Raw genomic sequence first — 15,306 nt, 5'->3', positions numbered from 1 at the left:
ATGTGTAGTCGGACATGCCTGCACTCCGTTTCAGGAGAAATTGCCGGCTTTGGGGGGGGGGTGCTCAGTGTTTCTGCTGTTGTTTTCTGGCTTAGTTGCCCTTGAAAGAAAAAATTCTGCTTTTAGTTGGCTAATACTGTCTTCACTGGACACTTTTTTCACTTGTTTTCTAAAGAGTCTGTTTCTCTTAGTGGATCCTTCATTTAGGCTGACTTTCCACTGTATGAGGGTGGGACACAGAGGACACATGGAGGGTCATGTGTTGTGGTGGTTTAGAGCTGTGTCTGGGGCCACACTGCTGGGTTTCAAAGCTGCCCCTGCCCTCCTTCCCGCCACACACACACATACACACACACACACACACACACACACACACACACACACACACACATCTCTCTCTCTCTCTCTCTCTCTCTCTCATAAACTGTGGGGGCCTTGGGAAAGGCCTTTTTTTAATCTTTAAAAATGTGGATAATATTACTATTTACTTTATATGATTATTTTGAGGATTGCATGAGTAAAGAGATGTGACATGCTTGGAATAACACCTGATATGTAATAAGTGCTCAATAAATATTAGCATTACAGATTCATCTTGTGATTCAAAAATCACCTGTATTTAATGGTAATTACACTTTGTATTGAGGGTCTCCACTGTGGCTGTGGCCCCCAGGGTGCCTGTCTGAGGTGGATATACTTGTATGGCACGGAGTTCATTGCACAGGGACTTCGGGCCCCCCCTCGCTGGTTTCCCCTGCACCACCCAGTGACGTGCATGTCACTGGAGAAGAGCCGTCATTAGTGCCCACACCTCTTACCCTACAGGTTTATCAGCTTCTGTTCTGAGAATGGCTTCCACACTTCTCTGTGGGCTTAGCCTTAGCCTTCCTCTCGGCTCTATTTGAATCATGATTCCCAACATCAGTCTGCTGGCGGCTCCCTCTGCTGGGTCCTCCTGGCATATATGCAAATCTGTGGGGTAACAGCTTTTACAGTCAGTTTTAGGCTTTTACAGATGTTTGCACAAGCACATTTGAAAACTTTTTTGTGTGTACATGAGTGACACAGATCGCATCTATATTACTCTTTTTGCCATTTGTATAAAGAGTTGGAGTATTTTCATATTTTCAGGTTTGAAATTTTATTGTTTGCTTTGTTTTAGAATGGGAACTATCATGGCATGCCAACAAATGGTAACTTCTTTACAGTGTAATGACCAATTATTAGGTTTCACATTTCAAAATATAGCACTAAATATCTTAAAATCTTATTTTTAACAGTCTCAAGCAAAGGCTGGCCATGATGTAGGCCTTAACTCTTAGTCTCCAAAGGTCCCATTTTAACGTAGTGTTATAGCCTAGACCCCGAAGGACGTTGTTATGTTGAGGATTGAGGTAGATATTTTTTACATGTCAGAAAATAGCACCTCAGATTTGTTGTTTGATTTATTATTTATTTGGAATTGTGATTTATTAATACAGTGTGCAAGACATTCCCCCAAATTACATTTTAAAATGACTTTTTTGCTTCTTTGTGTTTTCCTGATCACTGTGTTCTCCTCCCTTCCATCTTTTCTTCTCCCTTTTGGCTCCTAGGATCCAACATCATAAATCGGGTAACTGCAAACATGGAAAATGGAGAAAATGAAGGAACAACTAAAATTATTGCACCTTCTCCAATAAAAAGGTCAGTCAGTTAACCAAAGGGATGTAACACCATATGCTGTCACATGGTGCTTTGCCCTCTGAGCAAGGTTAAGAATCTTTCACTTTGATAATTCACTAATAGTTTTGATCAGAATAGTCTGGGGCCAAAGAATACTTTAAAAAGCCGGTGAATTATAGATACGTCCGGACCTGCCTCTTTTGTTGGAAGTGAATGCTCCTGCCCTGGCTAGTTGGCTCAGTGGCAGAGCATTGGCCCAGCGTATGGATGTCCCAGGTTTGATTCCCAGTCAGGGCACACAAGAGAAGTGCCCATCTGCTTCTCTACTGCTCCTCCTCTCTCTTCTCTGTTTCTCTCTCTCTCTCTCTCTCTCTCTCTCTCTCTCTCTCCCCCTCCTTTTTTTTCTCCCTCCCTCTCTCCCTCTCCTGCTTCCATAGTTTGATTGAAGTGAGTTGGCCCTGGGCGCTGAGTATGGCTCCATGGCTTCCGCCTCAGGCCCTAAGAAGAGCTTGGTTACAGAGCAACAGAACAATGCCCTGGATGGGCAGAACATCACTCCCTAGTGGGCTTGTCAGATGGATCTCCATCAGGGCACATGCAGGAGTCTGTCTCTGGCTCTCCTCCTCTCACTGAAAAAAGGAAAAAAAAAATGAGGTGAATGCTCCTGCTGTCACAGCATGGTGAATTCAAAGATAATCTGTGGTGTGTGTTCTTGGCAACAAAATGAAAATTCCATGTGATTTTTCAAATGGCATGATATAATGCACTAACTCAGAGGGACCTGTTCAATAAAGTGGGTGATACTCATGTTTAATGTGCTGTGTTCATTGCAGTGATGCACTGAGCTGTGGCCCTGGGAGGAGGGTTTATAGCACTGAGAGGCACAGGGCTTCAGAGGTCAGTGATTGCATATGTATGAAGAGTTGTCACGGTCCTTTTGCATCCATTTCCCAGCAGTGTTCCCCAGTAGAAAAAACTTTCTCTTACTCTTATTACATGGATTGTTTCCCTGAACAATCAGCTTTGTTCTCTAAGATGTAATTTCAGTGTCATTTCTTCCCCGTCTCCAATTATGTTCACGGGACAGTGTTTTCGGCATACAGTGAGCAGCTTTCACCACTCACATTCCCTCTAGGGATGTTCCGCGCGCATCCTGGAGAAGTCCAAGCAGTCAGAAAGGTGTGACCTGGAAAGACTTCTTAGATCATCTACTCCAGTGGTCCCCAACCTTTTTGGGGCCACGGACCGGTTTAATGTCAGAAAATATTTTCATAGACCGGCCTTTAGGGTGGGATGGATAAATGCTCAAAATAAAATTATGCGACCGGCATAAAAACTGTGGTATTTTTAAATATAATTGTCAAACTCACGAGACAAGCATCAAGAGTGAGTCATAGACAGATGTAACAGAGGGAATCTGGTCATTTTTTAAAAATAAAACATCGTTCAGACTTAAATATAAATAAAACAGAAATAATGTAAGTTATTTATTTTTTCTCTGCGGACCAGTAGCAAATGGCCCGCAGACTGGTACCGGTCCATGGCCCGGGGTTGGGGACCACTGATCTACTCCATCTCTTGTTAGTAAATAATGGTGTCTTCATTTGACTGGATTGTGAAAACTTGGAGAAATACAGTTTATAATTTCCGAGCAAAATAATTCCAAGAGCTGAGGCTTCTCAGAGTTGCAGTGTTATTTCCAGGGTTCTGACTGCATTTCTTTTGTTTAGTTTTAGAATACCCTCTATCCAGGTGCTGTTGGAATGACCAGCTCTTTGCCTTTGCAGACCCTTCAGTTTTCGGGGCTTCGCCTCGTCAGCCTCACGGCTGTGGCTAGCGTCAGCTTAATCTGTATGTGCAGGGTGTGCTGTGGTAAGACCAACAGAGGAACAGTAATCTACCATGAAATTCAGATCCAGAGCTTTTTAGAATGTATAGAAGGAGTTCAGTCTCCTTTGTAATTGCATTCTTGCCAATAGGACTGATACCCAAAGGACTGTCAGAATTTTCCCACTCAAGCTTTAGACGAGAAATAGCTTAGGGAGCGAATGCAGTTAATTCACTGCCCAGGATTTCATTGTTCTTTAACTTCAGCCGACTTTCCCAATTCCGCTTTCATCTCCCTCTCCATTTCTCTGTCTCCCTTTTCTCTTCTTTCTTCTTTTCCCCTGACTTATTGAACACACTCGCACGCACGCGTGTGTGCACACTTTCTACTGTTGTATTAAACAGCTAACTTTATTATTTTTCCTCATTTCAAAAGTAAGCTTCTACCTTGGAAATTTGATCTTCCAAATATTTTTTAACATTTATAAAAAACATATTCTTCATATATTAAACTACTACTTACTATCCACTAATACTGTGAGTTATGTGCTTTTGTCAAATTTATTTTTAGACTTCTATTATTCCTGTATGGATATAATATGCCAGGGTACAAGTTTATTTTCTGAGGTGAACTTGTCAATTTTTTCTCTCTCCTTTTTCTAGGCTGTATAGAGAACCCTGCTAGGAGCATGTTTAAAGACTGTTATATAGAGGATTCTTCAGACAGCCAGGGCTAAAAGTGCATTAGAGTTTGGTAGCTCTATCTTTTTCTGAAGCCGAGACCCCTCTGGAAGTGAGAGGAGACACACACCCCTCCCCCACCGGCAATGGAGGCTTCTAGCGAGTCCCTTCTTGTGTCTCCCGTGTGTTTCTAAAGCAGTTTGTTGGGATTGAATAACCACTCAGATGTATTTATATTCTTAGGGCAGAAAGATGATACTAGGTCAGGAAGTAGCATGTGAAAGTCATTCTGATTTGGAAGGATGATGTCAAGATGTGGTGGAAGTGGCAGGAGGGCAAGGTCAGTGTAGATAGCTGAAACCTGCCCAGAGCTGACCCCCAGCACAGATTCAGACCCAGATCCAGAGCCAGGGGGTTCTCTGACCACTGCTCAGAAGAGGGAGCCAGGCTCACAAGCCCAATGCCCTCACTGCCTGTACTGCAGGTGGACTCGCTCGAAAGTTTCTTAACAATGGGTAACCTGCCTTCTTTTCACTTAAAGCAGTAAAACCAGGAAGAAGGGTTGGGGGGAGATTAAAAAATACTCGCTGGAGACATATTTTTTTTTTTTTTAGCAGTCACTTCATATTCTTTTTTGGAATGAGTCACGAGTATAAATAAACATACATTTTAAAACATTTGTTAAATAATTTTATTGAGGAAATAAGTGTGTAAATTAAATTCCTTGTATTTTCTAGTTAATTTGCTTTTCATATACCTTTTTTTTATTAAAGCTTTAAGAAAGCAAAGAATGAAAACAGCCCCAATACCCAAAGAAGCAAATCTCATGCACCGTGGGAAGAAAACGGTTCACAAAGGTAAAGGAAATCATTGTTTTTCTAAAGCAGAACAGAAGCAAAGGGGTTAGAAGTTGCCCCTATCAAATAATGGTGTCCACCTGCTCTGTGGCTGGCCAGGACTGGCTTTGGACATGGCATCAGGTTCCTAAATCAGCGTGACTGGAAACTCGGAAGCAGGGATCAACAGGATGTGTCCTAACGAGAAATCCTAATGTGAAAGTCTCTCCTGGAAAGAGAGAAAGGAAACTAGTATATATTAAGAAACTGCCTTGGAAGGTCACTGTGGTGGTTTATAGTAAGAGAATGTACTTCGGAAAACTCTAAATGAAATCTATTAATAATTTCTACAATTTTAGAGTTCTGGTTAAAACTTTAGTTGAAAACAATAGCTGAAGAACAGTGATTCTAGAAGACTGTCATTCCTAAAAATATGTATACTTAGTTTGTTTTGTTCCTAACTATCCAGCCAGTGACAGACTGCATTATTGCTTACTGGCTGTGTTGTTCTGGTGGTTTCATCTGTGACCACCTAGGAGTTTAAATTCTAGCTCTACCACTTTCCAGCTACTTTACTTGTGCTGTGTAATGAAACATTCTGTATTTTTATTTTTTGTGTTAAATGGGTCTACTTATTGTACTTCAGTGCTTAGGGTTGGTATGCTGATTAGCTAAGATAATGAACAGAAAGCACTTAACTCAGTCAGTGCCTGGCATGTGGTAGGTTCATCATAAATGCAACTTGTTGTTATTATTGCTATTATTTTTGTCTGTTCATTTCTTAACTGTTGAAGGCCACTGAGAAAAATCCATTCCTACAAAATAATTACTTAAAGGGTTTATTTACTTATTTAATTATTTACCAGATTCTACCTCTCTTTCCTTTCGATATATCTTCTCAACTAAAAGAACTGTTTGCCCCTGCGCCAGTGTTCCCCTGAAAGTACCAGCTGCGCAGGCGCGAACACTTTCCTTGAGCCCTGAGCTTTAGGGTCAGGGTGTTCTCTCCCAGGTCCTCTGCAGGGATTGTTGACCGCTCCTCTCCCACTCTAGCGGACTCTACAACTCTCCCAACGACCGCACCAAGTCCCCGAAGTTCCCCTACACGCGCCGCCGAAACCCTTCCTGTGGGAGCGACAATGACTCTGTGCAGCCACCCAGGAGAAGGTAAGCTGAACGCAGCCCCTGATCTTAATTTTCCACAGATGCTCTGGGTCCCAGTCATGTTTTTGGCACAGGTTATTCTCATAATGTCCTGACTGTTTGTCTCTCCAAGATAACAGAAGGCTCCTGTTTTCTGAGATAAAATATGCTAGAGATGCCAAAGCCGTTCTCTTCAACAGCCGGAGAAGAAGTTAAAAAATACTAACAGGCATTTGCGTTCTGTGTTGTGGTGAAGAGTTGTAAGTTAAAAAGTGCACATATATTTTAACAATATATATAGTATGTGTAATACATTATATAACATTTTAAATTGTTAATGTATATTAATACATAAAAGATATTAAATGTGGCCTGAGAAGACAAAGTTATGTTTACAGAGTAACCTCAGCTCAGGCTGTGTGCTCTCCAGACGGATGTTGTTGTTTAAATGGGAGTAAAACTCCTCTCAAAGCACAGAGAAAATAAATCCTGGTAGATTTTACTCAGCAAGGTTAACTTGTTTGCACAATTATATTTGCATGTTTGTACTATTTAATTATTTTAGAAAGTCCATATCTAGAAGTTTGGGACTCTCTTTGCAAAGCAGGCTGGGCAATGTTATAGGTGCGAGAGAGGAAGACCTGGAAATGACTCACCCGTGAAAGTCATTTCATTCCTGCATGAAGGCAGCTGTGTTTTACTTTGGGTACCTACATAGGTGGATTTTAATAAGTGACTTTTATAATTATGAGACATTCGGTTCAGGTTGTCAGATAGCCATCAAGAGTCTTTTGTATAGGTTGTGGGTCTGGAAAACAGCCCTTCTCCCTTCTGGGCCCTGTTTATACTTACTTGCTGGTCCATGCCCGTGGTGTCCTTCTATTTCTTCCAGTTCTCCAGAATCTTATTCCCCAGGTCTCTTAAACCAGGTCCCACTTCACTGAAATTCTTCAATGGTTAAGAAGAGAGAGGTCGGAATATATCCTATGAATACCAAATCACTGATTCAAAATAAGAAATGCACCCCCATGTTTATTGCAACATTGTTTACAATAGCCAAGATCTGGAAACAGCCCAAGTGTCCTTCAGTGGACAAGTGGATTAAAAAGCAGTGGTACATGTACACAATGGAATACTACGTGGCCGTGAGGAAGAAGGAAATCTTACCTTTTGCGACAACATGGATGGACCTGGAAACTATCATGCTAAGTGAAATAAGACAACTAGAGAAAGAAAAATACCATATGACCTCACTCATTTGAGGAATCCAATGAACAATGTGAACTGAGGAATGGAACAGAGGCAGAGGCAGGATCAAAGGGACCAGAGGGAAAGTGGTCAGAGGGAAAGTAGAAGAGAAGATGGGATCAGAGAAGGGAAAGAGATTAATGAAATTATATATACATAACAGCATTATAGAGAACAGGACAGCAAATCCTGGAGGGAAGGGGGAAGGCATTGGGGGGAGGGGCTTAGGGGGGCCAAGAGGGATAAGGGGGTGGAGGGAGATGTATTCAGTGGGACACTTGAATCTATGTAAACACAAACTAAAATCATAAAAAAAAATAAGAAAAAAGAAGAGAGAGGTCTGTACCACCTCCACCTAGTAGGACTGAAAAGGGGGAGAGAAATCATGACCAACAATGATTAGATAGAATAATGGAATAGTAGTTGGCATTTATCATGTTCTAAGTACTGAGCAAATTGCTTGCTATATATTATCTCACTTGGTCTTTATAATAACCATACGGGAATGGGCATTTGTATCTTTCTGTCATGAGGCATTTTTTAGCAGAGAGGGACTAATGCAGGGACTTTGGGTACATAAATGTGGGTAGTATTGAAGGATCAGAAGGCAGAGACGGGGCACCACTCTGAGGTCGGCTGCTCGACTGCCCCTGGGCTGGAGGAATAAAAGGAGACAAGCAGTTATTACCCAGAACTCCAGAGGCTGCTTCTGCCTTCAAGCTGGTGTGCATGAGCCCAGGCTCACTGCTGCCACTGCTGGAGGTGCCACCAGCATAGCTAGTGCCGTGGAACCCCACCTCTCGGGAGTCAAGAGTGGATGCCACAGGCACTGCCTGAAGCACAGCTGCTTCCCCTTTTCCCCACCTTTAAATCTCACTTGAGTGCCTCTCTAAGTGGAACCCGGTGAGCAAAGGAGTCCAGGAAAATGTAATTTTCAGGTGCCTAGCCTTGGCACTACAGGGAAGACCATAGATGGGTTGGGATGTGGCGTACCAATGGACAGGACCTGGCCCAGCCCGTCTCACTTCCACAGATGAGAAAACTGTGGCTCGGGGAGATGACAGTAACTCATTTGTAACACATCTGGGATTTGGATCCAGGTCTGTACATCTGAAAAAGGCAGGGATGATGAACTGTCATTTAAATAAGACAAAGGGAAAGATTTTCTGCTGTTCTTCCCTACCAAGGATTGGTCCTATTTGGACAACACTTGAAGTCATGGTGTTATCACTGGGAAATGCTTTAAAGCACATTTATGTGTATAATATATGTGTGGAGGTGGTGGTGGCTAGTGGGATTCACTAAATATATGAAGAATTTGTCATGATCTGATTATTGTTAGATAGGCTTTTTAAAGTTTTTCATTCTTAATTATTAGTGTACTTTGTCATTCCATAAATTAAATAATTACATATGTTGAGCAGATGGTCATTTTGATTTTAATATATTCAAAAATGAACTTATCAAGTTTTGCTAAAATATACCAAAATGTACATTTCTTTTCAAACTAAATGCTTGAAATAGTTTTGAGCATATACATTCTCAACTCCAGATGTAATGACTTCTATACTGAGATACGTTTTCAGTTGGCTGCCTGTGCAGTACAGAGAAGTAATTGTGCTGAATGGTCATAGGGTCCTTTCATTGGCACCACCCGGGGAAAGACCACTTTGATTTTGTCTGTGCAGCCATAGAACCTTCTGTCTGGTTCTGTGTGTCACTGGAAAGGTCTCTTATTCAGCATGTGTGTTTTGAGGAGACGAGTCATTGTTCATGTTGGCATGGATGAGCCAAAGCTCATTCTTTGTTTCTTTTCACTAAAAATGCAAGAAATGTTTCTGTCCTCCTTAGTTTTGTGCCTCTGGGCACAAATCCCTATATAGATGACTTAACTCTGACATTCAAAACTGAGATTTGTCCTCAGCATGGAAGAATTTTAAGGACTCAAATTTAATAATAGGAAATTCTTCTCCCCCCCTATTTTTATTTTTAATTTCTATACATTTCTATGAAACATGACCTATATATTGCATTGTGTGCCCACCACCCAAAGTCAGGTCAGTTTCTGTCACCATATATTTGGCCCCTTTACCCTTTACTACCCCTTCAATCCCTCCCCTCTGGTAACCACCATACTGTTGTCTGTGTGTATGAGTTTCAGTTTTATTTTCTACATAGGAGTGAAATCATATGATTCTTAGCTTTCTCTGTCTGAATTATTTTGCCTAGCATAATATTCTCAGGGTCCATTCAGCATTTATGTTGCTGTAAATGGCAGTATTCATCTTTTCTTATAGTATTCCATAGTACATATGCACTATACCTTCTTTATCCAACCCTCTATCAAAGGACACTTTGCTTCTGTCCATGTCTTGGCCACCATAAATAATGCTCCAGTGAACATAGGGGTGCATATATCTTTGCAAATAAATGTTTTTGAGTTTTTTAGGTAGATACCCAGAAGAGGGCTTCCTGGGTCATATGATTACTCTAGTCTTAAGTATTTGAGGAAGTGCCATGATGTGAAATTCTGTGTTGTAACGGATGTCAAGATAACATGTTCTGCAAAAGAGATAAAAATTTCATATTTTGCCAGTTTGTCATTAGATGAACACAGCTATCAACTTATGGCAAAATCTAGAACATTGGTTCATTTTTTTTAGTGTGCACGTGTGCAAGAGAGAGAGAAAGAGAGAGAGAGAAAGAGAGAAGGAGAGAGAGAGAAAGAGGACAGACAGGAAAGGAGAGGCATAAGAAGCATCAATTCTTTTTTGTTGTGGCCCCTTAGTTGTTCATTGATTGCATTCTCATATATGCCTTGACCGGGAGGTAGGGGGCTCTAGCTGAGCCAGTGACCCTGAGCTCAAGCTGGTAAACCCACATTCAAGCCGGTGACCTCAGGATTTTGAACTTGGGTCCTCTGCATCTCAGGCCAACACTATCCATTGCACCACCATCTGGTCAGACTAGAACATTGATTCTTAACCTTTTTTGGGGTGATAGAACTCTGAGAATCTGATGAAGTGTTGGGTTCATTCCCTAGAAAGTACATTATAAAATACCACATACAAACTTCCTTATAATTTTTAAAGTTCATGGAGACCCTGAAGCCTGCTTGTTTAAACATTCTCATTCTAGAAAAAAAGCCAGCATACTTCTGGCAGTGCCATGCTTTTTTACCCCTATTCATTGAGCACCTGCTTTATGCCAGGCACTGTGTAAAACAGCATTAGAGAAAGTCTCTGACCTTTGTCAGTTTGTTGGGAAGAAATATACAAATTACAAACAAATGTGCAGTTATGACTGTTACATATTCTTGAGGGGGAGTTCTGGTTAGGGGAATTAAAAAAATTTTTTTTTGTATTTTTCTGAAGCTGGAAACGAGGAGAGACAGTCAGACAGACTCCCGCATGCGCCCGACCGGGATCCACCCGGCATGCCCACCAGGGGCCATGCTCTGCCCACCAGGGGGGATGCTCTGCCCCTCCGGGGCCTCGCTCTGCCGTGACCAGAGCCACTCTAGCGCCTGGGGCAGAGGCCAAGGAGCCATCCCCAGAGCCCAGAGCCCGGGCCATCTTTGCTCCAATGGAGCCTTGGCTGCGGGAGGGGAAGAGAGAGACAGAGAGGAAGGAGAGGGGGAGGAGTGGAGAAGCAGATGGGCGCCTCCCCTGTGTTCCCCGGCCGGGAATCGAACCCGGGTCCCCCGCACGCCAGGCCGACGCTCTACCGCTGAGCCAACCGGCCAGGGCCTAAAATTTTTTTAAATTGAAACTTAACATGTGTACAGAAAAGTGCACAAGTTCTAAGAATAACAGCTTGATAAAATTTTACCATCCAAGCACTTGTGTGACCAGCACAGTTAGGGAAGTTTTGCTGAGTTGTTGAGTCAAGGATGGAAGGGAGAGGGGCGCATTCCTGAAAAGGATAAAAAGCCAGTGTTTCTCAAGCACTGAGAGTGGACAGTCAAATGCTAGAAATGGCCTGGTGAGAAAGGTGGGGTCAGACTTCACAAGACACCTGACCTTTGTTGTGGATTTTGGCCGTTAGACTAGTAGTGTTTAGAAGGGATGATCACAAGGTCACATTTGTATTGTGTGAAGGTTCTGTGGAGGGAAGTTGGGAGGGAATAGTTGCGGAAACAGAGAGACCAGGCAGCAGGTGATCATCATAAAAGTCCTGGCCAAAGAGAACGGATCTTGAGCCAGTGTGGTGATGTGTGGATATAAGGAAGCTGGTGGCTTTGAAACCCATCCGGAGGTAAGAGCGTGAGGTTGGCAGGATCAGTATGAGAGTGGAGGAGCGAAAGAGGTCAAGAATGAAGACCAGGCTTGTGCAATTTATGGATTACAGTGTAATGTGCTGAAATAAGAATCACTAGGATAGTACAGGCTTGAAAGGGGCAACTTTTTGTTTTGGTGTGCTGAATTTGTGGTAACATTGAGAGTCCCGGAGCAGGACTCACATGAATTGTTGGATATAAGTCAGAAGCTGGATTAGATGTACAGACTGAAAAATAAATTTCTTGAAGATGTTAATTGAAATAGGAAGTAGAGACAAGGATGTAGCATAGATACAGTGTGAAGAACGAGCCAGTGACAGAGCTGTGAGAACCCCAGCATCTGTTTGGCATAGTTGAAGAGGATGAGTTTCGTCAAACAGACATAGAAATTGTGGCCATAAGAAAAAATTAGGAGAATGAAAATCTGCTTGCTTCTCTCTTCATTCCCAGAATGCTTGAAGTCAGGTTTATCCCTCCCAGGCCTGAAATTAGGGAATCTCACTGTAACATATAGACAGATACATGAGAAAAGATCTACAGATAGAAACTTTCAAAGAATTCACCAGTGAGATGGTTGAGACCACCCACTGTCACATGACAGTGGCACTGTCAGTTAACATGGTCTTCATCCAGAGGTTTCCAGTCTTTCTAATGCACATGCTTGAGAGAGAGCCATGATCACCTGGCATTCAAGGATAATGGCCGTTTGGAAAGACGGAGACTGAAATAATTAGGACTTTTGCATGGAGGAGAGGGGGGGGGGCAGAAGGAATTCAAAAGAAATAGAGACAATATATGAAACAAAAAATATTTTAAAGTATAGTTATCTTTGGAAAATGAAAAATTTGATATCAAAAGGAAGGAGTGAATAAGAGTTCTTAGATTTTAATGTGGCAGAATTTAAAATAATCAATAGAAGGTTTAGAAGGTAGAGTTAAGTAAATCTTCCTGAAAGAACAAAAACAAAACAAATATATGGAAATAAGGATAAAAAATGATCAAATCTGAGTATCAAGCATTTGATTAATAAAATTTCTAAGGCAAAACCCCCAGAAACCTATTAAAGAAATAATACAAGAAAATATTCCAGAACCGAATAACCGCACACTATAGAGAACCTACTTAGCATTGGCATAATAGATTGAAAAATTAATTCATACTAATATCAATTATCATTACATTTCAAAGCATTTTTTATAAACCAAGAAAAAAAATTTTAAGCACTTGTTGTATGAGAGGAATGTGGGAGAGAAGAAAAGTCCATCACACATGGTAACAAATCAGAGTTGTGGCATTGGGCTGCTTAACAGCAATATCAGAGAAATAGAGTAATGAGGCATGGCCTTCAAAATGCTGCAGGAAGAGTCTTTTCAATTTAGGATTTTGTGCCTAGATAAACTATAATTATATGTGTAGAATAAAGACATTTTCAGAAATTACAGTTCTCAAAAATTAAAAAGAAAGAAAGAAAGTACCTGCCACGCACATAACAACTAGAAGATCCATTCTGCCAAAGCTAAGACAAGAGCCAGGAGACCTGGAAATATGGGCTCTGTCATACAAAGAAGTAAATGGGATTCCCTGGGTCAAGGTGAAACAGGTTAATCAAAGCAGCATAATGTGCAGCAATACTAGAGAGAAGACTGTCCAGATGTGAGCAGGAGGCCAGAGGGCTCCAAGAGGAATGTAAATGGAACTTGCAGATTACCTGAGTATTTGTCCAACTCAGAAGGAGTTTTATTGCTCTCTTAAAGAGTTCAGCTGAAGAATTAGTGATAAGCACTAGGAAAACTAAGCAACCGATAGGTACACAGAAAACTAGGCAATTATCATCTCTAAGAAAATGGTAAAACCTATGCAAAAATAGAATTGTATTTCTTGAATGCTGTGTAGATCATCTGTGAACAATATTTTATAGCTACCTTTATACTAAATAGTTATGTAGGAATTTGGTATAAGTACAGATATGTATCAATGTTATGTTATTTGGTAAATTAGGGAAATGGAGGAATATAAGTTATGATTTAGTATTAAAGAACTATATCTGAAGCTCCTCACCTCTCTCTCTCTCTCTCTCTCTCTCTCTCTCTCTCTCTCTCAGCACTCTCCAGCAAAACAGGCTGGGGAAAAAACCCTTCAGCAAACAATAGCAAATAATGGCCCTTCCCAACAGAGACAGGTTAAGATAGCTGAGGCCCTGCACGCAGACGAAAATATTGGGCCCCTTAATAGAGAGACAGAAAAATAAAAATACATGTTAAAAAAAAAAAAAAAAGAACTATATCTGCCCTGATCACAATGCAAAAGAACATGAAATAAAGGGTAAGGAAATTGAGACAAGGGGCTTAGACACCTCTCTCAAGAAGTTTGGCTTTGAAGGAGAGAGAAGAAACTGGGAGAAGATGAAGGGGGATGTGTAGAGAGAGAGTGAGAGTGTGTGTGTGTGTGTGTGTGTGTGTTTAAATAAGACAGACATGAGAATGTGAAAAACCGAAAACTGGTATAAAAATTTCGCATGAGGACTAGTTGAATATATGTGAGAGGCAGGAGCATAGTTAATGAAAGTCATTTAAAAGAGGAGGGGATGGGACCCACATAGCACAGGTGAAGGGACTGACCTTAGTTGTAAGGGCAGATCTGTAAATAAGAGAGAGGGTGATGTTGGTAAGCTTTATTTTTGGTAACAGGAAGATGAAAGCATTGCCATCTGATGGCGACTTTTTCCTTTGGAAGGAGGAAATGGTCATCTTTTGAAGCACTGGCTGGTGCATCAGAGGGTTACATAGTAAAGAGTTTAGAACTGCTTTTCAGAAACAGAGAGAGCACTTAGATCAGAGAATAGTGGTGCCATTACTGGGCCATGTTGTGGATTCACTTGAGGTTTATGAACATGGATTTATAGTGTAACCAATATGCTCTTTTGTTTAATTCCTTCCAGCACTGCTTGGCCAGCTGTCGAGGTCCAGCCCAGAGAACCTGGATAGTTGGTTTCACCCATGCTTGGGGTCTTGCCAAAAAGATTGAACAGAAAACAGAAAGTTGGGGGAAGTTTTGAGTATCGGCATGCAGTTACTGAGATGACAGAAATCTAAGCTGAGTCAGGGAGGGAATGAAGAAAGGCGAAGAGCTGATGGAAAGTCGCAAAGTCAATAGACAAATAGTCCTATTGAGGTCAAAGAAAGGTAGAATGGACGTAGTTGAATAAGCAGTAGTAACAGCTAACATTTATTGAGTGCGTACAATGCGCTAGGTCCTATACTGTGCATTTTGAATGTATTAATTCATTTTATCCTCAAAACAACCCTTTGTGGGAGATTCTGTTAAAATGGAGTCACTGAGTAGAGAAATAATTTAAATGACACAACTCATCAGTGGAGATGTGATTCATGTTCAGGTTGTCTGGCTCCAGAGCTTGCACATTTATCCAGGATACTGCACTGAAGGTGTTTGAAAGTAAACAGAAGTGGCAAACAGGAAGGGAAGGAGATTGTGGTCAGAGGACCGTGTTTAGAGGTGGTTACAGAGGATAAAGTCCAAGTGTGACCATGAGGTAGGGTGCTGAGTTATAGCGAAGAGATTATTAGAGAAAAGGTCAAGGGATTTGGAGGCCAGGGTGTTGGAAAGGGC

General features: G+C 41.5%; 1 protein-coding gene across 3 annotated transcripts in view; it reads left to right on the top strand.

Annotated features, from left to right (window-relative positions):
* Nucleotides 1-15,306, top strand: part of EPB41L4A (erythrocyte membrane protein band 4.1 like 4A) — a 320,637-nt gene that overhangs the window by 261,545 nt on the left and 43,786 nt on the right. For all 3 annotated transcript variants that reach the window (XM_066382001.1, XM_066382000.1, XM_066381999.1), the window contains 3 exons: nucleotides 1,596-1,686; nucleotides 4,947-5,030; nucleotides 6,063-6,176. In XM_066382001.1, the coding sequence (XP_066238098.1) occupies nucleotides 1,596-1,686; nucleotides 4,947-5,030; nucleotides 6,063-6,176 (289 nt within the window). The remainder of the gene's footprint in view (nucleotides 1-1,595; nucleotides 1,687-4,946; nucleotides 5,031-6,062; nucleotides 6,177-15,306) is intronic.

Source organism: Saccopteryx leptura, chromosome 4 (assembly GCF_036850995.1).
Source record: "Saccopteryx leptura isolate mSacLep1 chromosome 4, mSacLep1_pri_phased_curated, whole genome shotgun sequence".
NCBI classification, from domain to species: Eukaryota; Metazoa; Chordata; class Mammalia; order Chiroptera; family Emballonuridae; genus Saccopteryx; species Saccopteryx leptura.
The sequence above is the reverse complement of the archived record's forward strand: the minus strand, read 5'-3'. Positions and strand labels throughout refer to the sequence as shown.